The 23184-nt window shown below is 37.3% G+C and overlaps 2 protein-coding genes across 2 annotated transcripts; both read right to left on the reverse strand.

Annotated features, from left to right (window-relative positions):
• Window positions 1–6823: 6823 nt before the first annotated feature.
• Window positions 6824–11277, reverse strand: LOC121419821. Its single transcript, XM_041614288.1, has 2 exons — window positions 11094–11277; window positions 6824–8843 (listed from the first exon to the last, which is right to left on the reverse strand). The coding sequence occupies exons 1-2, from the start codon at window positions 11208–11210 to the stop codon at window positions 7959–7961; spliced, it is 1002 nt and encodes a 333-aa protein (XP_041470222.1). The 5' UTR covers window positions 11211–11277; the 3' UTR covers window positions 6824–7958.
• A 78-nt stretch (window positions 11278–11355) lies between these two features.
• Window positions 11356–15872, reverse strand: LOC121431541. The gene is made up of 2 exons (XM_041629065.1): window positions 11453–15872; window positions 11356–11366 (listed from the first exon to the last, which is right to left on the reverse strand). Exons 1-2 carry the CDS (start codon window positions 15870–15872, stop codon window positions 11356–11358), a joined length of 4431 nt encoding a protein of 1476 aa, XP_041484999.1.
• Between the last annotated feature and the right edge of the window lie 7312 nt (window positions 15873–23184).

The raw sequence follows: 23184 nt of genomic DNA on the forward strand, positions 1-23184 counted from the left end.
AAATTAAGACCATGCATGTAGAAAAGCACATGTTTAGAGCGTTGTCTTTATTCCAGACCCGGTGATTTAAAAATGATTTAAACAATCCTAAAAACAAAAGACTCATATTCTTATTCTTGTGGAATAACACGAGTATTATGCTTAGTCTTTCGTCTGGACCCGGTTATTTAAAAGATAAAGAAATATTGAAAAAAAATGACAGCTGAGACCAATCTTCAAAATTAAACCCACTTAAAATGCTTATTGTGGGTAAAGTGTTATTACATTTGTGGGCGTTATTACATTTGTGGGTAAAGTGTTATTACATTTGTGGGCGATCAAAAATTATTACATTTGTGGGTAAAGTGTTATTACATTTGTGGGCGTTATTACATTTGTGGGTAAAGTGTTATTACATTTGTGGGCGATTATTACATTTGTGGGTGTAACAGGGGGCTGAGGGTAAAAACATATACATGTATATCTGGCCTACCACGACAGTATATGGTATATTCGATATTCTATTATATTCAGAAATAACTACTTTCATAAATAACATAAAGCAAAAATTCCCATCGATCACAGAACAAAAGATACTATCCATTTACTACATATTTTCAAAATAAGCGAATACATGGACTTTTTACAGAACTAAAATTAAACATAACAATTATTGATAACTTGTGGCAAGAACTTTCTCATCTTAATCTCAATTTTAACACACATATTATGTCTATTTAAACATGATGCTCTCCGTTTTTACTATTGGGATGAAAATAAAATAAAAACAATTACTAGTATTAGTGATTTCATTACAATTACAGTCAATTGGTAATTTTCCATGAAACTTAAAATTAAGATTACAAGTAATCATTGATTTGCTTTGTTTAACAATGAAAATAAATACATGTATATTATAGGTACATGGCACATGCATGTACATTAAAGGTACATGGTATGTACATGTGTGCTATTTTAAACTTAGCAACAGAAAAACAAGAGTACTGCTTCAACAAAACCAAATCAATTTCAGAGCAATGCTGATGGAGACAAGAATACAACTGGAAAAGAATGTTCTCCCAACAAATGAACACAACTATTACCTTTCTTTACTTTTTTCATTCTCTAAGATATACTTGGAACTCACATTATATTGAGGTGCACAAAAATATTAACAGTGATCCAACCCCTTGGAACTCTCTACCAAGTGCCATTCAGTCACAAAATAATCCTGAACTTTTAAAGACCTACCTTAAAATGTACTATCTATTCAAAAAAATTACATGTATTGTACACATGCCATTCATTTGTAATCGTGTTCAGTGTAGAAATATGGTATTGTTGGTGCTTATGCTTCAAAAATTGTAGAATATTGAACTCCTTGGACAGTATTCTAAACTCTGGTTGCTTCAAAAATTGTAGAATATTGAACTCCTTGGACAGTATTATAAACTCTGGTTAAAATCATACTCTGGTTTGAACTATGGATAGCCACTTTCTGGCACAAATATTTATTGGTACATGTTCAATTTATCAAATCATTGATCCTGAAAACATTCAGGACTGTCTGGGAATGACAACCAAAATATCTTCCTTTATTATTTTTTCTCTTCTTTTCCCCCTTCAGTTATTTTTTTCTTTATTTCTTTTCAATTCATCTCTTTTCTTTTTTCTTTTCTTTCTCTCCTTCATTCGTTCGTTTACCCTCCCTTTCAATTCTTTACAATGTGTATCTTTGTTGATCATGTTACGATACTGCAACAAATAACAATTAGAAATTGAGATTAATTTCCTCTTTCTTATTACAGGAAATAATTATACATAAATAAAACAAATAATGATCTTACATAAATCTCTTGAAGTGTCCGATGTAAAATCCCGAAGTGATGATGCTATATCCAAGTAATAATCCAAATGATAAAAATCCCAGTTGACTGGCGAAAATTCACAATGATGGCGATGATGAAACTGAGGTTGAAGTCCGATGAATAATAAGAGTCACTGCAACGAGTTGAAATGTCCGTGAAGACGATGTTGTCAATTTCAGCAATCCATGGGTTGAAGCGTGTTCATTGAACAGGTTGATGATGTTGATGATCTCGATGAGAACTGATAATTTCTCAAAATAACTGCAAACAGTTCATTGATGCATAAACTGCTCTGATCTGATCTGGTGAAGTGATCTCATATGATGTGATGTGATCTCCTGCTCTCATATGATGTGATGGTGTGATCAAGTGATCTAATATGATGTGATCTCCTGCACTCATATGATGTGATGGTGTGATCATCTTGAAGAATCCGCCAGCTTTATATAGTTTGCAGCTATTCTTCTAGAACTCACTATTAAGGAAGGTTCTAGCATTTTCTTTAAAAAACTTTCTCCTTTCAGGAGCAGTCAAAATCCAGAACACTCTTGAATGACCTCATTGAAATCAAGAGTGTCAATAGCATAGCTAAGCCTATTGTTCCTAATCTCTATTCAGAAATAACAATACAACTCCTTGGCCTTTTAAATAGGCAAGGCCTGCATAATAAAAAGACATTCTTGAATGTTCTTTACAATTCTTGGCTATCCTTAAAGGGAAATAACTAATAGATGAATGTAATTGCTTTTAAAATTCTTTTACAATTATTCTTATATGTAACACCTCCCCCACCAGGGAAAAGAAAGCTTTACCGTAGTAAAGGTTTCTTTAAGATTACTTTTTTCTTTTAACTGTTCAAAGTCATCTTGATAAATCATTTACAGTTATCGTGTACAAAGATATAGTACTTAATGAACATGTTAAAATAAATGAACATCAAAGATGTTTTCTTCAAATGACACACTTGGTCAAAATCATGAATAATTTCACTTTTTATACTCTTGAAAGAGCATCAGCAATTACATTATTCTTTCCCTTTATGTGTACAATTTTCAAAGGGAATGGTTGGAGCATTAGGCTCCATCTATACAGTCTTTGATTCTTTGTTTTAAATTTCTCCAAAAACACAAGAGGATTGTGGTCTGTATAGACTGTAATCTCTCCATTGGTTAGATACACCTCAAACTGCTGAAGGGCTAGTACGAGACTCAGGGCCTCTTTTTCAATAGTTGAGTATTTCTTTTGAAACCGATTGAGTTTCTTAGAGAAGTAGCACACTGGTTTTTCGATGCCTTCTTCATCTTCTTGGAGCAATACTGCTCCTACTCCAACATCACATGCATCAATAGCTACTTTGAACGGCTTTGTGAAGTTTGGAGCTGCCAAAACAGGCTCATTCACCAAAATGGCCTTTAATTTCTCAAACGATCTTTGACATTCGTCAGACCAAACATACTTCACTTTTGCCTTCAGCAGGTTTGTCAGAGGACTAACCACTGTACTGAAATTTGGAACAAATTTCCTGTAGAAGCCACTCATACCTAAGAATCTGAGCAATTCTTTCTTAGTTGTGGGAATTGGGAAGTCTAAGATAGCTTGTATCTTGGCTTCTCTTGGTAGCACTTGCCCTTGACCAACCACATGACCAAGATATGTGACTTTTGCCTTGGCAAATTCACTCTTCATCAGATTCACTACTAGATTGGCTTTGTCCAGCCTGTCAAACAGTGCTCGCAAATGATTCAGATGATCATTCCAAGTATCACTGTATACTAGGATGTCGTCTATGTATACGACACAATTGTCAAGTCCGGCAATCACTTGATTTGTCAACCTTTGGAAGGTTGCTGGTGCATTTTTCATTCCAAAAGGCATGACTTTGCATTGAAACAAGCCTTCAGGTGTGACAAAGGCTGATATCTCTTTGGCTCGGTCAGTCAGTGGCACTTGCCAATATCCTTTAAGCAAGTCTATCTTTGTGATATAGGCAGAATTTCCAACCCTATCAATACAATCTTCTAACCTAGGAATTGGATACGAGTCAGTCTTAGTTACTGCATTTACCTTTCGGTAATCAATGCAAAATCTCTGAGAGCCGTCTGGCTTTGGAACCATTACAATGGGGGAACTCCAACTACTCTGACTCGGTTCAATTATGTCATTATCTAACATAAACTGTATTTCCTTATTCACCATTTCCAACTTGCTTGGATTGAGCCTATAAGGATTCTGTTTGATAGGTCTTACATCACCTACGTCTACATCATGTACAGTTAAAGGTGTACGACCTGGTTTGTCTTTACATACATTCTCATATTCTCTTAACAGGCCAGATATATCATTTCTCTGATCTTCAGGCAGGTGTTTTAATGCCTCATCCATATTTCTTAACATCTCTGAGTTAGACAACTTTATACCACATGGTTCGTTCTTAGATACATCTGTATAAGACAATTCATTATCTGTCTTTCCATAGCATTCTTCTTCATGTACATCTACATGTTTTTCTTCTTCTTTGACCTGTGTTGTACCTATTGGCTGACTAGCCTCTCGCTCAAAGTATTCTTTTAACATGTTTACATGACAAACTCTTTGAGACTTTCTTCGATCAGGGGTACTGATCACATAGTTGACATCATTCAATTTCTTTTTGACTATGTAGGGACCACTAAACCTAGCTTTCAAGGGCTCACCTTGCAAAGGCAACAACACTAACACTTTGTCTCCAGGCTTGAAACTTCGCTCTTTTGCATTTTTGTCAGCTTGAGCTTTCATTTTTCCCTGCGACTCTTTCAAGTGTTCCTTAGCCACATCACAAGCTTTTGAGAGCCTTTCTCTAAACTTTGACACATAGTCTAGAAGGTTTACATCATCATCCTGAACCATAAACCTCTCTTTGATAAGCTTTAGAGGACCCCTAACCTCATGACCATAGACCAATTCAAATGGACTGAAACCTGTGGACTCATTCGGGGAATCCCTAGTTGCAAACAGTAGGAATGAGATCCCTTTATCCCAGTCATCGGGATAGTCTTCACAATAAGCCCTAATCATGGTCTTCAAAGTCTGATGATAGCGTTCTAACGCTCCTTGGGACTGTGGGTGATAAGCAGAAGACTTAATCTGCTTTATTCCCAACTCCTTCATAACTTGCTGAAATATTCCTGACATGAAATTTGACCCTTGATCAGATTGAATTTCCTTCGGTAGACCGTACCTAGTGAAAAACTGCACTAATGCCTGCACCACTGTCTTTGCAGTGATACTTCTCAAAGGTATCGCCTCTGGAAACCGTGTAGACAAATTCCATAATCGTCAGGAGAAATCTGTGACCCGACCTCGTTCTGGGTAAGGGTCCGACACAATCAACAAGAACCCTAGTAAAAGGTTCATCAAATGCAGGAATGGGTATCAATGGAGCAGGCTTGATAGAAGGCTGTGCCTTACCAATAATCTGACATGTGTGACATGTCTTACAGAAATGCACAACATCTTTGTGCATCTTAGGCCAATAGAAATGCCTCATAATTCTATCTTATGTCTTCCGAATACCGACATGACCTGCCATAGGTAACTCATGAGCCATTTTCAGAATATCTGTGCGGTAACAAGGAGGAACTACAACCTGGTGAATTATACACCAATCTTCATCAGCTGGTCTCCGGGGAGGTCTCCATTTCCTCATCAAAATGTCATCTTTGACATAAAAGCACTCAGGAACCTTTGTGGCTGTAGTGAGGTCGACAACAAAAGACAAGCGAACAAAGGCCTCTACAGGATTTCGTTGTTTAATCGATTAATCTGATATCAATCCATACAATCAATCCAATTGGTCGTTTTAATCCTTTGAATCAAATTGGTACTTTTAATCCTTCTTTCAAACCAATTCGTTCCTTTAATCTGGTTGATATCTTTAATCCGTGAAAACTGTGGAGTCAATGATAAAGAAAAAGGAATCATAAATACCAGCAAAACGAAACATCTTAAATATCAATAATACAACATCAATCTTTGGAAGACCTAAATAGTCTAATATAAACTAGATTCCAAATTCTCTCCACTATACATATATGATTGTTTTATACTCATTAAAGGTTTCAAACTACAAACATTCAGCTTTGATCTCAAATACAATTATAATAAAAGTACAAATCAACAATCATTCTTGATATATTATATAATAAATGTAGTACAAAATGTAGTTTCTTGAGTCTTATTTGATTATGAAGGGGATCAGTGAGCCTGTTATAGTTTGTACATACATTATACATACTACATACACATTATCATTAGTCATTATGAACCAAGAAAAAGATCTCTAAAATCTCACTTTATGCTTAGACCATAATTAAAAATATATAAAACAAAACATCACCTAACCTCTTTGCTTGCTTTCTCAAGTAAATTAATTGTCTTCTGAGCCAGGATGTGTCTGATTTTGAAGGGCAAAATCCTGGTCCCTCACACAACCCAATGTCCAAAAAATCAAATGCACTGTCATGGTGCTATGTAAGTGAACACATTGACTAAGGGAGTGCTAGATACAAATATGTTAATCAGGTAGTGCAATAGTGAAAGTATATATACAAAAAGTGCTAAATCACTTCTGCGCTAATTTTGGTGCGCTAATTTATAAATTCAGATGTACTTTCATCACATGGCTCCTTTAAATTAAGCATTAATTTACCTCAAGAAAACATCTGCAATGAATAAATCTAAATTTCAGTACTTTATAGACTACATACATGTATACTTCTAAAAGATAAATTTACGCTACTAGACTAAGTATACATGAACGTTTCCTAGAAAATTTTCACGAAATCACATTCCTTGGCTGTAAAATTATACCATCAACCATAAGATGATACACTAAGTACTATATACAAATGATGAGAAACTCAAACTACATCTTTCAAAACATGATAATGAAACATTGATATCACAAAATGTCATACTTGAATTTTGACAGTAATTTACAAGCGTAAATCCAATTCGAAAGTGTCGTAGTACTCGAAAGGCTTTCAATCTAAAACAAAAACATCAATTTACTACTTTTCTGCCTTTCACCTTTTTTTTTTGTATATAGATAAAAACATCAAGTTCACACAATTTGACTACTTCAAGAAATCAATAAGTATTCATAATCAAGAAACAAATCATTTTGGTAGAATACGAACTTGACCTCCAATATTTGTACCTTTCCTCTATTTTCATGGAATATTTATCTAAACCAAGAAAAAAGGCTTCTGCCAAAAAGGACAATCGTTATACATTTTATAATCTCATCTTCAGACATCATATATATAGATTCAGACCTCGATGCATGTGAGATACGTGTATATAATCTGCATCAATATAATAGAAAGACGAATTGCATAGTGTACCATAGCTCAGATGAATTCAACTTGAATTCAGTCAAAACTTTAGATGTTTTAGATAAATCAACACTCTTCCTTGGAAGATTTCAACATTCTATGATATATACTTATGCGTTCTTCCTGCTCATTATATACATGTATATGAAAATATTGAAATATTCTGAAATACACACAAAGTCATCTTTGAAAAGTTTGAATACGACTGGAAACATACTTGTTCTTATTCTCCACTTTGCATTTTTATAAAACTTTGAAAGTATGCAATATAAAAAATTGTTAATTTTCTTCTGAAAGAAAATGAAGAGAAGAATATGTCTAATTTCCAGACCGATGTATGTTCGATCAAATTGAATTTGATATATATATTTACGTATGTATAAAAAAAAAAAAAAAAAAAACATGATTAAGCAATTATTCTGCAATAATCAGACTCATTGTCTGAAATTCACGAAGCAATATAGTCTTAAATCAGACTCAAAATGTTTAGAACGACAGTAAAATCAAAGTTTTACTTCAAATTTTTAACACAGTCAATTTCTGTTTCCATAACCCACAAATTGATGTATTCATATCTTATGATTAGTCTAGAGTTCAGACTGTGCTCCAGAGTTCTCAAAGAAAGTTTTGGTGAATTATAGTCCAGATCGAAATATCAAATTAACTTGAAAATTATCAGATTCTCTATGAGCATTTTAGTCTTTCTTAATGAGTCACGTGGCTCCTTGGCTGGGAATTATTCCTGGTCTTCACTCGGAAGAAGAAGAACTAGCTTGTGGATGGGACGATCAAGGTAAGTCACTGGGTTACTTCGTTTTCCCACATTGTCTAATTTTCTGTCTCCTACCATGACCCTAACCTTACGAATGTAGTCATCCTTTGATTGATACAGTTCAACGATTCTTCCAAGAGGCCAAACATTGCGAGGAGTGTTATCGTCTTTAATAATTACCACATCTCCTATTCTCATGTTGCGATGTGGCTTGGTCCACTTCTGTCGCGACTGAAGCTGACAAAGAAACTCCTTCTTCCATCGACACCAAAACTCATTTGCCAAATGTTGTACTCTCCGCCATCGTTTCCTCGCGTAGACATCTTCTCGAGAGAAACTACCAGGGGGTGGAAGAATGACCCTCGACTTTTGAGTCAACAGATGATTAGGAGTCAATGGAGTGGAATGTGTTGGTTCATTCAGGAGGTCGGTGGTTAGCGGACGACTGTTTACAATGGCAGCCGCCTCACACATCAAAGTTCTCAACGACTCGTCATCTAGTTGTTGGCCTGCCTGGTGTAGCAGAACATCTAAGACCTGACGTATGGAGCGGATCTGCCGCTCCCACACTCCGCCCATGTGGCTAGAAGCAGGTACATTGAACTTGAAAGCGATGAAGTCGCATCCCTCTTTCAGGAGAAAGTCTTTTACCTGTTTCTCACTGGATTCAGCACATCGTTTGAACTCCGCCTCAGCACCCACAAAGTTCGTTCCCCTGTCACATCTCAATTGTCTTACAGGGCCTCTGACAGAAATGAAGCGTCTGAGACCATTGATGAAGGAGTCGGTGGAGAGGGAGTGTAGAACTTCGATGTGAATACCTCTCGATGCCATACATGTGAATATCAGGGGCGGTATTCTGAAAACGTTCTTATCTTAATTTTGTTCTTATCTACGTCACTTTCTTAAATTGGTATTCTGAAAACGTTCTTATCTTTTTCTTATCTTTTGTTCTTATCTTTGTTCTTATCTTGCTCTCCACCCAATGCTGAGCGCGTAAATTTACAACTCGCGCATATAATACCAAAGCGCGCTAAAAGATAAGAACAGAATGTAGATAAGTGGTATTCTGAAAACGTTCTTATCTTTTTTCTTTCTTATCTTTCACGATATTTAAGATAATATTTAAGATAGCTAGAGGGTTATCACATCTCACGATGTCCGCGTTTTTTCTTGCTCAAAATCGATGGCCTCTAGTAGTAACAAGTACCCACAAGTATTCCTCCCACCATTTATTTCATTCACCCTTTATTTTGCCCGTCTCTTTTTTCTATCCCTTCTTTCTTTTCCATTTTTTATTCCTTTCTATCTGTCTGTCTTTCTTCCTTCCTTTCTATCTGTCTGTCTTTTGTCCTTTTTATCTGTCTGTCTTTCTTCCTTTCTATCTGTCTGTCTTTCTTCCTTTCTATCTGTCTGTCTTTCTTCCTTTCTATCTGTCTGTCTTTCTTCCTTTCTATCTGTCTGTCTTTCTTCCTTTCTATCTGTTTGTATTTCTTCCTTTCTATCTGTCTGTCTTTCTTCCTATCTGTCTGTCTTTCTTCTTTTCTTTCATTCTTCATTTATATCTTTACTTTTGTTCTGTTTGAATCTTTTAATTTCTATTTTTTTTCTTTTGCTTTGTTTCATTTATACTTAATCTTTCTTCCTTTTTTATTTTCCCTTTTCGTTTTATCCCTTTATTTTTTTTCTTTACTGAGTCTTTTTTCTGCTTTCCCCCCGTTTCTCTTCCTTTTCTTTCTTTCTTCCTTCACTTGTTTGTAATCTTTATTTTTCTTCCTTATTTTTCTTCCATTCTTTCGTTTTTATACATGCTTTTCCTTTTTTAATCATTCATTTCATTTTCCCCCTTTTTCTTCCTTCCCTTTAATAATTCTTAATTTTTCTTATTTTTTATTTCTGCTTTCTGACACTTTTGTGTCTTTTTTTACTTTCTTTCTTTTTTTTCTTTATTTTGCTCATTCTTTTTTCGTTCGTTCTTTATTTACTCTTTTTCTTTACTTTCTTTCTTCTCTCTGTCTTTCTTCTATTAACTTTTTCTTTATTCTTTCCATTGATTTTTTTTCGTTTTTTTTTTCCAAACTTTTTATTTTCCCTTTCGTTTTCTTTTTCTTTCTTTCTTTCTTTCTTTCTTTCTTTCCTTCTTTCTTTTTTTTTCTTTCCTTATTTCTTTTTTCTATGAATTTACCTTTCTTTCTTTCTTTATCTTTTTGTAGTCTTTATATTTGCGTCAAATTTCCTTTCATTTTTTTCTCTCATCTTTATTTCTTTGTTTTATTTTCTTTTTTTTTCTCTCTTCCTTCACTTTTTACATTTTTATTCCCTTTTTTCTCTTTCTTTTTATTTCTTTTTAACTTTCTTTCATTCGTTTTTTTTAGACTTTTTTTCTTTTTCGGTTCCTTGTTAATTTATTTTATCTTATATTAGTTTGACCTTTTTCTATTTTTGTGTGTATTCCTTTTAGTTAATTTCTTTTTTTTCTTCATTTTTGTTCCTTCACTTTATCATGGATATTTTTTCTCCCTTTTGCTTCTTTTATTCATTCTATTTTCTTTCTTTTTTGTTTTTGAATTCTTTTTGCTTGCTTTCTTTCGTTTACTCTTTATTTTTTCATTATTTTCTGCTTTGTCCCTTTCATCTTTTTTTTCTGCTTCATTCTGACCCTTTTCTGTCTTCTTTCTTTCTTTCATACCTACTTACTTTCTTTCTTCATATTTTGTTCTTTATTCGTACCTGCTGTATTTACTTTTCTTACTTTTTTTTGCACGTGGACGTCTCGAAATAATAAAATCAGTCATTGCGTATAAAATGCCTATTTCGCGCAATGCGCCAGAAACGGTGAACGCGCAGCGCCCATGATATTCTCTTCACATAAGGAACGCTTCTATTGGTTAAACTGCCAATATAAAGCGCAATTTGATTGGTAAAATCTAAAAAATGGGCGTGTTGGAGATAAGAAGGGGGCAGTCCTTACAGAGATAAGAACGCGTTAAGAAGATTTTCAGAATACCGATTTGCAATGATTTTAGCGTCTTCTTATCTCAGTGAGATAAGATAAAAGATAAGAACAAAGATAAGAACGTTTTCAGAATACCACCCCAGACCATAGCGTTTCAGTTCTTTCCGTCCTTCCTTTATTAGCCAAGGCCCAAAGCAATCAACTCCAGCATAAGTAAATGGTGGAGCTGGGGAAAGACGGTCCTCAGGTAAGTCTGCCATCTTCTGAATTTGTGGAGGTTGTCGAAGTCTGCGACAGACTACACATTGGGAGATGAATTTCGAGATGAAGTTGCCGCTACCCAAGATCCAATATCCCTTTGCTCTGAGATGGTTAGTCGTCATGCCTCTTCCTCCATGAGCCACCTCAGTATGACACTGAGATACAATTAACTCGGTCAGGTGAATTTGAGGAAGGATGGCAGGATGTTTGCTTTCAAATGAGAGGTCAGATCTCCTCAAACGTCCTCCAACTCTAAGGATGCCATCATCATCTATAAATGGGTCAAGACGACACAAGCGACTGGTCTCCTTGCAACGACGCCTTCTTTCTCTTTCGTTGTGAGGCTTGCTGATCTCTGATGATTTCGCTTCATCAAATGTCCTCCTCTGAATCAGTCTTATGATTTCCTTCTCTGCACGAAGAAGTTGTTCGGTAGTCAGAGGTTCCATCACAACTTTCTTGATGTCATTCCCATCTCCTCTTGCTTGGCAGCATTTCTGTAGGTATGATTTGAGACGGAGGCAATTCGCCACAGCTCTCTTCGCTCGATACCAACTAGAGAGATGATCAAATCGCTTTAACTCGAGCTCATCTACCCCTTTTACTGAGGCATGGGTGTTGCTTTTCACTTCAGGATCTTTAGGAATGACTGTAGCTTCTTCCTCAGTTTCTTCCGGAATTTCGCTTTCCCAAATGAAGTCTGGACCCATGAACCACTTTGATGCTTCAAGCTGATCGACCGTGAGTCCTCTTGATGGGGCATCAGCTGGATTATCTTGAGTGCTGACGTGCCTCCATTGATTGGGTGATGATTCATCTCTAATTTGGCGGACTCTATTTGCAACAAAGACATGATAACGCCTTGTCTCGTTCTTAATATAGCCTAGCACCACTCGGCTATCAGTCCAAAAGACCTCCCTATCAATTTTGAGGTCTAGCTCAGCTTGAAGAAAGGCGCTCATCTTCACTGACAGAACAGCTGCAGTCAGTTCCAGCCTTGGTACTGTGACTGTCTTGATTGGTGACACTCTGGATTTGCCCAACACAAGCGTACAATGTACTTCTCCCCTTCCATTAATCATTCTCAGGTAAGTACAATGACCGTAACCAAGGTTGCTCGCATCACAGAAGTGGTGTAGCTCGACATTCTTGACTTCCCCAAAGTCTTCCGGCTTGTAACACCTGTCAATGGAGACCCTTTCGAGTTGGAGAATGTCTGTTTTCCACTTATTCCACCTGTCTTGAAGTAGGTCTGGAAGGGGGTCGTCCCAAGCGGCAGAAGTTCTACATAGATCCTGAAGTATTATCTTACCAGGAAGCAGCAATGGGGCTAACAATCCAAGAGGGTCGTACACGGACATCACGGTTGACAGCACACCTCTCCTAGTCAAAGGCTTGTCTTGGAAGGTCACCCTAAAGCGGAAAGTATCAGATTCGACACACCATTGCACGCCTAAAGCTTTTTCGACAGGCAGGTGATCGAGTAGAAGATTCAATTCTTTCACTTCTTTAGCTCTATCTTCCTTTGGAACTGAATCTAGCACTTTCCTTGAGTTGGAGACAACTTTGTGAACATGAAGACCACCATGTCCACATATCTTCTTGGTCTTTGAGATCAGATCGATGGCCTCTTCTTCTGTTTCTACTGCCTTAAGCCCATCATCGACGTAAAAGTCTCGTTGGATGAACTTGGCTGCATCTTGACTTATTTCATCTGCCATGTCGGTTGCTATCTGCTTCAATCCAAAATTTGCGCACCCGGGCGAAGAGGCAGCTCCAAAGAGGTGCACATTCATTCTGAAGTCAGTAGGCTCTCGACGATAGTCTCCGTCTGGCCACCAGAGGAAGCGCAGGTAGTCACGGTACTCTTTGTTGACATGAAACTGATGAAACATTTCTTTGATGTCACACATGAAGGCTACCTTCTCTTTTCTGAATCTGCACAGTACTCCAGCAAGTGCATTGGTCAAATCAGGGCCAGTGAGAAGATGAGAGTTCAAACACTCTCCTTTGAACTGTGAACTGCAATCGAACACCACCCTCAGTTTCTTTGGTTGCTGTACTCCATGATGTGGAATATACCATAGCTTGCCTGGTTCACCTGGTTCGGACACCTTCTCTGCATACTTCTTTTCAAGGAGATTGTTCATCTGTTGTAGGTATTGGTCATAGTAGGTGGCATCATTTTCAAACTTTTTCTTCAGGTGGTTCAAACGTTTGGCAGCAACAAACTTGTTGTTAGGCAGTACAGGTACCTCTTCCTCCTTGAAGGGAAGGGGCATCTCATAGTGTCCACTCTCTGAAACGTGAATCTCCTTCTCCATTAGCTTAACAAACTTCAAATCATTCTGGGAATAGGGTTTCTGCTTCTTATCAGGAGTGAAGTCAGCTTCGAGAAGTTGGACAACATGAAGAGGGGTGATCTCTTCCTTCGTAGTAGCTGGATGCGTGAAGATCACTTCTGAGCGATGACCTTTCAACTGTACCTCCTCAGGCACCATCCGTACAGTTGTACGATGGCTCACACCAATGGGATCATTGTGACTTTCAACATAACCTGCGTTCACCGTCCCAACAATGCTCCATCCTAGGTCTGTCTGGACTGCATAGGGTCCTCTTTCGTCAGGAGAGTGGATGACAGCACGAGGAGCTAGAGCCTTGGCACAGTCGTAGCCGATCAAGAGTCCAATTTCAACATCCTGAAGAGGAGCAATCATATTGGCAATCCTAGACAAGTGTTTGAAGGATCTTGCTGTGTCAGGAGTAGGAATATGATGTCGATCTGCTGGGATAATGTCTCTCGTATAGCTTGGAGGGAGGCTAATTACCTTCTCGGAGTTGTAGTAAGCCTTCACTTTCAATCCAGTCACCTTCTCACAAGCTATTCTCTCATTTGTCCTCGTCATTGTAGAAAGCAATAAGTGTATTTGTACGCCTTTGATTCCCATTGCTTCTTTGGTTTGTGTGAGAATGAAGGACGTATCGGATTGCGTGTCCAACAGCGCATACACTAGTCTCTCCTTACGACTGGACTCGTGTGATAGCCATACCGGAACAATCATCGATGACTTCATAGACTGACTGGAATCTGACTGGGAAGCATGAGAATTTGATTCCAGAGTTTCCTTACTGCTCCTCTCTCTGTTAGTAGCATCCCGTCGCTTCTCTTTCCACTCATCATCATGTAGAGCAGTTGGATGCTTTCCTTTACATACGGAGCATGTATTTCTTTTCTTGCATCTCTTTGACATGTGTCCCTTTCTCAAGCAACCAAAGCAGAGACCATTGTCCTTAATAGTCTGTCTTTTCTTCTGCATTGTTTCTGAATTGAATGAGGAACATTCACTAATATGGTGTTGACCCTTGCAAAAGACACATGACAGATATTTCTTCTCAGCAGAGCCATCTTTGTGATTGTGTGTTCCAGTCTGCAAAGATCGAGAAGGAGTTGACTTCTTCCTTTCCTTTGAGGTCTGCAGAGACTGAAGAGAGGTGATGGGATCACAAGCAACGGTTGCCTCTTCGTCAATGAACTCTGTAAAGATGGCAAATGGTGGAAAGGTTTTCCAATCCTGTCTCCACTGAACAACCTTCCTTCCCCATTTAACGACTAGCCATTCAGGGAGTTTCCTCAGTAGGTTTTGATTTTCCCGTTCGTCATCAAGATGATTCAGGTGCGGAACATACTTGGATGCTGCGTCACATTGTTTCAGGAAGTCTCCGAATCTCCTAAGTCCAAAGGAGTCTCTTGATCCGACCTTGGGCCAAGCATCCAGCTTGTCTCTGTAGGCATTTGAAACTACAAATGGATTCCCATATCTCTGTTCCAACGCTTCCTTTGCATTAAGGTAACCTCTGCCATCGCCGATCATAGAGTAGCCTTCTACCAAGGATTTCGGCTCACCCGTCAGGTATTTCAAGAGAAAGTAGAACCTCTCTGCCATAGGAATTCCACGATGTTCAATTAATGCGTCGTAGCTTCGCCTCCATGCCGTGTAGTCAAGAGGGTTACCTGAAAAAATTCCAGGCTCTGGAAGAGGAAGTCTATTCAAGGATAGCAACTCTTTCAAACTGTTGGCGAGAACATCATCATTGCTGGACTTTGGTTCTTGTAGATGACCAATCTTAGTTGCAGGGCTTTCCGAAGGTGGAGCAGGGTTGTTCATCTCAATCGTGGGTTCCACTGGAGGGGCACTGTTACCTCTATCAACTATACTCTGAACTCGAGGGGAAACTGACACTTGACGATCAACCCAGTCTTGAACTCTCCCTCTGGATGATCGGGAACCTGACTTAGATGAAATCGTCCCACCTTGCAATCGGAGAATTACTTTCATTGTTTCTCTCATTAAAGAAGAATGTTCATCTTCAATAGTTTCAAGTAGATCTTCACCATCATCAAGATCCGCTGAAGGAGCTATATCTGCAAGTACTTCTTGAGAAGAAATCGCCTTGTCCATGGCTTCCTGTACTTGATTACGGGATTCTTTAATCATCACAGTGTTGACATCGTCTTCAACTATAAGCTGGCGATGCTTATTTGCCCTTCTCCTCCAAAGTCGAATGGCATCTCTCCATGTCTTGACTGTGACGTCTGCTTTATACTGCAAACCCTTCTCAGTGGGCATTCTATCCCGTCCATTCTCAACTCCTTCTGCCATGATTATTCCCAAATAGAAGATTTGTGATGAAAGAAGGTTGAGATCAATATATCACGAAGATTTCATTCATCGTGTCGAACATTGACTATCGAAGTTCCACATTTGCATTCGAAATTCTTCCGTAGCTGGAAGAATTCGCAAAGTCCATTGAACTGCGAGGATGTTTGACCGTGTCGAAAGAGGAAATTCACGTCGAAGAATTCTCGCTGCCCAAAGAGTTTTCACTGTGGCTGTAGTGAGGTCGACAACAAAAGACAAGCGAACAAAGGCCTCTACAGGATTTCGTTGTTTAATCGATTAATCTGATATCAATCCATACAATCAATCCAATTGGTCGTTTTAATCCTTTGAATCAAATTGGTACTTTTAATCCTTCTTTCAAACCAATTCGTTCCTTTAATCTGGTTGATATCTTTAATCCGTGAAAACTGTGGAGTCAATGATAAAGAAAAAGGAATCATAAATACCAGCAAAACGAAACATCTTAAATATCAATAATACAACATCAATCTTTGGAAGACCTAAATAGTCTAATATAAACTAGATTCCAAATTCTCTCCACTATACATATATGATTGTTTTATACTCATTAAAGGTTTCAAACTACAAACATTCAGCTTTGATCTCAAATACAATTATAATAAAAGTACAAATCAACAATCATTCTTGATATATTATATAATAAATGTAGTACAAAATGTAGTTTCTTGAGTCTTATTTGATTATGAAGGGGATCAGTGAGCCTGTTATAGTTTGTACATACATTATACATACTACATACACATTATCATTAGTCATTATGAACCAAGAAAAAGATCTCTAAAATCTCACTTTATGCTTAGACCATAATTAAAAATATATAAAACAAAACATCAACTAACCTCTTTGCTTGCTTTCTCAAGTAAATTAATTGTCTTCTGAGCCAGGATGTGTCTGATTTTGAAGGGCAAAATCCTGGTCCCTCACACAACCCAATGTCCAAAAAATCAAATGCACTGTCATGGTGCTATGTAAGTGAACACATTGACTAAGGGAGTGCTAGATACAAATATGTTAATCAGGTAGTGCAATAGTGAAAGTATATATACAAAAAGTGCTAAATCACTTCTGCGCTAATTTTGGTGCGCTAATTTATAAATTCAGATGTACTTTCATCACAACCTTATCAGCCTCAGCCTCAGAACATGCTTTTTGTGACAAGCTTTTTAATTCTGGGTCTGCCTGTTGTGCCTGTACAAGGGAGGATTTACTAAACAAACTATCATTGTTAGCAACAGAGCCTTCAACACTATCCCCATTCAAATCCTTGAAAAAGGTTTCAGCTAACCAGACATCAGTACTCTCCTCTATATCAGCAGATTCCGCATCATCCTTTTCAGCTCTACGAGTCTGAGACCTAGTAACAACACAATCCGGGAAAATCCCTGGAAAATCTTCCTGCAACAATTCAGTTTCAGCTACCTCAACGGGCTTTTCCGAAACCACTGGAGATGCAACAACTTTATCTCCAGCCAAGTCGTTACCTAACAAGAAATCAACACCTTTCATGGGTAATTCTGGAACGACACCAACAGTCACAGGACCACTAACTAGGTCACACTTTAAGTCGACCTTATGCAAAGGGACCGACATGAAATTTGGGCCAATACCTTGAACTAAGACGTTGGCCTTTTCTGAACTCTCCAGAGGAAGAGCCGAATCACCTGGCACCATCAGGGACTGTGCAGCCCCTGTATCCCTAAGGATCACCACTGACCTACCAGCAGCACCAGTCGAACAAGGGGATACTTCACCATCATGCAAAAAACTTCTAAAAGTTTCATCAACCTGTTTGACTTTATCAGCAAATACCAGAGAAACACTCTCAACATCTTGATTGGGCTCTGATGGAACAAACTCCATCGAGGGAACACTTGTTTGCTTGACAAAACCCATGTCTTTCTTAGTTTTGGTTGGCATTCCAACCAATTTCCAACATGATTCTTTCAAATGTCCCGATTTATGACAATGAGTACAAATTTTGGAACTACGACTCTCAGACCGTTTGGTTGATTCTGTGCCCCCACTAGCCTGATTCTTATTAGCGTCTTTGTCCTTGCTTGTATATTTTCTCTCACTAGGTTTATTGTGGGATTCAAATGACCCTTTACCTTTCTTTTTCCAATAATTCTTGAAAGGAGGCCTATCTCCACTACCTTTATGTGTGACCTCAAATTCATCAGCTACTATGGCTGCTTTACTGACTTCAGTAACTCTATGGTCATCTAAGTGAGATTTAATGCCAAAAGGAAGACTCTTTTTGAATTCTTCTAGGAGGACAACTTCCCTAAGGTGAACAAAATCTTTGTCAACTTTCAGTGATCTGTACCACTTATCGAACATCATTTCTTGTTCCCTAGCAAATTCAACATAAGTCTGGCCTGATTGTCTTTGCATGTTCCTAAATTTATGTCTGTACGCTTCTGGTACTAACTCATATGCATTGAGAATTGTTTCTTTTACTGTAGCATAGTCATATGATTGCGTTTCAGAGAGTGAAGAATAGACTTTTGCAGCCTTTCCAACGAAAACACTTTGGAGGAGAAGAGTCCAGTATTCCTCGGGCCAATTCAGTCTCTTGGCCACTTTTTCAAATGACACAAAATATGTATCAACTCCCTCTTCATCAAATTTTGGCATAAGGCGAATGTTTTTCGCCACATCAAAGCCTTGGGGAGATTTATCTTTAGCAGAGTTAGTATTTGCATGAGCTAACTCCATTTCTTTCAACTTTAACTGGTACTCCAATCTCATTCTCTCCTTTTCAATGTTTATTTTCTCCATTTCAAGGTTTTCTTTGATTCTTTCCTTTTCCAATTCAATGTTTGCCAGTTGGATCTGAGCATCCTCTGACATATTGATAGAAGTTTCAGGCTCCTCTGTAAGCTTCATGTGACTAGCTAACAAGTCAATTATCTCTGCCTTCTTTAAACCTGGGGCTAGAGATACACCCAAATGATCACAAACTGTTATCAAATCATCTTTCTTCAGTGACTTCAAATGATCATATGACAATTCTGTCATTGCAAGAAATTCTTCAACATCAAATGTAGCCATAGTGAATATACACAAATACAAGCACGTAATAACACAGTACAGTATATTCTAGAACTTTCCAAAATGTTTCCAATTCAAATTGGCTTTTGTTTCAAATTGACTTTTGTCTCAAATTGGTTTTCGTTTCCTGAAAAACTGGTTTTAATTTCAAATTGGCTTCAAATTTGGTTTTCGTTTCCCGGACAAGCCCCCAAAATTATTTGTTACGATACTGCAACAAATAACAATCAGAAATTGAGATTAATTTCCTCTTTTTTTATTACAGGAAATAATTATACATAAATAAAACAAATAATGATCTTACATAAATCTCTTGAAGTGTCCGATGTAAAATCCCGAAGTGATGATGCTATATCCAAGTAATAATCCAAATGATAAAAATCCCAGTTGACTGGCGAAAATTCACAATGATGGCGATGATGAAACTGAGGTTGAAGTCCGATGAATAATAAGAGTCACTGCAACGAGTTGAAATGTCCGTGAAGACGATGTTGTCAATTTCAGCAATCCATGGGTTGAAGCGTGTTCATTGAACAGGTTGATGATGTTGATGATCTCGATGAGAACTGATAATTTCTCAAAATAACTGCAAACAGTTCATTGATGCATAAACTGCTCTGATCTGATCTGGTGAAGTGATCTCATATGATGTGATGTGATCTCCTGCTCTCATATGATGTGATGGTGTGATCAAGTGATCTAATATGATGTGATGTGATCTCCTGCTCTCATATGATGTGATGGTGTGATCATCTTGAAGAATCCGCCAGCTTTATATAGTTTGCAGCTATTCTTCTAGAACTCACTATTAAGGAAGGTTCTAGCATTTTCTTTAAAAAACTTTCTCCTTTCAGGAGCAGTCAAAATCCAGAACACTCTTGAATGACCTCATTGAAATCAAGAGTGTCAATAGCATAGCTAAGCCTATTGTTCCTAATCTCTATTCAGAAATAACAATACAACTCCTTGGCCTTTTAAATAGGCAAGGCCTGCATAATAAAAAGACATTCTTGAATGTTCTTTACAATTATTGGCTATCCTTAAAGGGAAATAACTAATAGATGAATGTAATTGCTTTTAAAATTCTTTTACAATTATTCTTATATGTAACAATCATTTTTGTCGATTGTCCCCTATATAATTCTGTAATATCTGGTCACCCTGCATGTGTGATATTAGAGAACTGACACCCTCTAACTTTCTCGGCCACAAAGATATTTGAATGCTTTTTTGAGACTCAAATCAATCACAGCTTTAAGATAAGACCCTACATGTAGATCAAGATTTGGTTGCTGTGACACATTCATCAATAAATAGACATGCATGCGGCATAGCTTTCGAGGCAGCTTTGCAACATGGTAATGTGAAACGGAGTTCATGTTTTATGCATCAGCTCATTGACTTAAGTTAACGTGAAACCAAGACAGGCTAGGACTGAAAGGTCAATCTCATTGCCAGAGACAGCAGGTCCCTCAAACGCACATCACATTGGATGAATTTTAACCCTAATACTCCCAGGGGGGGGGGGCATAATGGCTCCCCTCGACAATTTTCGCGATATATCTGCTGCGCAATATTTTTTTACCTCGCCGCTCACAGACTTTTTACTTTCAAGTCTCGCGCAAATCTTGGGACCAAATTTGTGACGCCCAGGTACGCGGTTACGACATTACGCAACATTATGTAAGTGCATGTCAGACCCAAAATTGCTCAAAAACCTGATTTCATGTACAAATCCAATGCAAATTGTGTATTTAGCCGAAATTCATAAATGTATCATTATTTCTACTTTTACTGATTAAACTTAATTAATTCTGCCTTGTTTATGATCAGAATCAAGTCTCGAACGATTTCCATCAAAAAACAATGAAAAACAAAAAGTAAAAAAAAAGAAACACATAAGAAATTAAAAAACCAATAAAATGCATGAGAAATTGGTCTTGGTACCAGAATTTTTTTCATTCACAATTGTTAGGAATGCTATAAAGAATATTTTCCCAAAAACAGCATTCTAGGAGCTTTATTTAGTGAATCAGAGCAAAATGTATGATTTCATGAATAAATTAGCATAATTAATTCATATAAATAAATTAGCATAATTAATTCCTATAAATAAATATGAATTCAGTGAAATTTACCAATGCAACTCGGAGATAACGTCATTCTCTACCATCATGCCAATTTTTGTTGTGATTGCAAAATCCATGGCTGAGATCTTAAGTTGGGCCATAATGTCCCCCCCGGAATGACAAGAATCAAAATACCCAGGGAGATTTAGGGTTAAGCTGTATTTCATTTTGGGGGTTTGTGTTTGATTGTAACTCTTTATGCAACGGGTCCCTGATAAAAAAAGACACGAAAATATTCAACTGAATACAGAGTGTTAGCGGTGAAGACACATTAAAAAGAAGGACTTTCTCTTTCAATCTTAGAAACTTAAGGAGTATTTCATTTTAAAAGAGGTCCTCAAATCCTCTCAGACATATTGTAAATACATAAATAGATAGTAATAAGAATATACAGGATTCAGCTTTAAAAGTAATAAACATGATATAAATGACATCAAATTAAGTGGGAGGGTGGGTCCAAAAAAAAAGGAATTATAAGGGGTGGGATGTCAATAGAGGTAGAGAATTTCAAACCAAATATGGAATATATTCAGAGTAATGATTGTATTAATTTCTTATTGGCTTGTAATTCTAAGTGTACACATAAAGTTAACCTTCAGGTACATAGATGTGAACGGACAGCCCCATATTGTTTTGGTCTTAGGTTGCTGATTAAAAGAAGTTGATTAATCACAGTTAACTTAATTTGAAACAAACTAAATTGCTCTTTATTCTTTAAAAAATTACAATTATTTTGTGAACACTTCATAGCCAAGTGATATCACATACAGAGGTATTCATGATTCATCTATAATAAAGCATCAACTATGAAACTAATAGCATTATATAAAGAATGCAGCATGATATAGACCTTGACAGAGTCCAAGCCACTTTTTAATATGGCCAGTACAGGCCAAGGGGATGAAGCTGTTTGTAAGTTGCACACAAGTGGAATTTATTTTGCGTGCTTAAAACCAGATTCTCAACAACTACAAAAGGTGAAACCCCTCTAAGGAGATGGACATGATCAAAGACTATCACAAGTGATACTTTAAGGGGAAAAAATGAATGTAAATGAGAAAGTTATGAGTATTACATCACTTTATTTTCTTTGATATTTTTGTTTCATAAAATATGACTAATTTTAAGAGTTTCATTCCCCTTTGAAATCTGGGGCCCGGAACACAAAACTTAGCAATGTTCGTAGAACATTTTTCTACGATTGATTCCATTGACTACACTGTACAATCAATCGTAAAAATCAAGCGTACTATCAATCGCTAACCTTGCATGGAAAACTCCTGACCTTGTCAATTACCCATGCCTCAGCTAACTTTTCATCAAGGGTCCATTTTCCATTAAATAATTTATTTGTCACTTCCCTGACATTTCATAGAAATTATATGCTCTTAAATAGAATTTCTATGGCATGCTTTAATATGATTCTGAACTTTAGGGTCTGTATTCTTGGTTACACTTCGTAATTCCGAAGCTTCGTAATTCCGAAGGTTCTTTATTCCGAAGGTTCGTAATTCCGAAACACGTAAATTGCCTATACCTCGATGTTCGTTAATCCGAAAACGAAAAAGGGTTCGTTAATCCGAACATTTGTGGCGTTATTCCGACGGTTCGTTATTCCGAAGGTTCGATAATCCGAAAACGAAATAAGGTTCGTTGTTCCGAAGGTTCGATAATCCGAAAACGAAATAAGGTTCGTTGTTCCGAAGGTTCGATAATCCGAAAACGAAATAAGGTTCGTTGTTCCGAAGGTTCGTTAATCCGAAAACGAAATAAGGTTCGTTAATCCGAAAACGAAATAAGGTTTGTTAATCCGAAAACGAAATAAGGTTCGTTAATCCGAAAACAAAATAAGGTTCGTTAATCCGAAAAATGAAAACCGGGAAAGCAGAGGCAGAGGGAAGGGGGGGTGGACACTTGCCGTTCAATTGTTATGAGGATGGGAAGGCAAGGGCGGCCAAACGAATTTTCGTTTGGGGGGTAAAGCCAAAAAATGAAACTCATATACGTCAAAATGGGCACTTTGGTGATATTTTCACCTTAAGATTATCAAAAAAAACTTTTTGAAATGACTTCCTATTATGGCAAAA

The sequence above is a fragment of the Lytechinus variegatus genome, chromosome 1 (genome assembly GCF_018143015.1).
Source record: "Lytechinus variegatus isolate NC3 chromosome 1, Lvar_3.0, whole genome shotgun sequence".
Lineage (NCBI taxonomy): Eukaryota > Metazoa > Echinodermata > Echinoidea > Temnopleuroida > Toxopneustidae > Lytechinus > Lytechinus variegatus.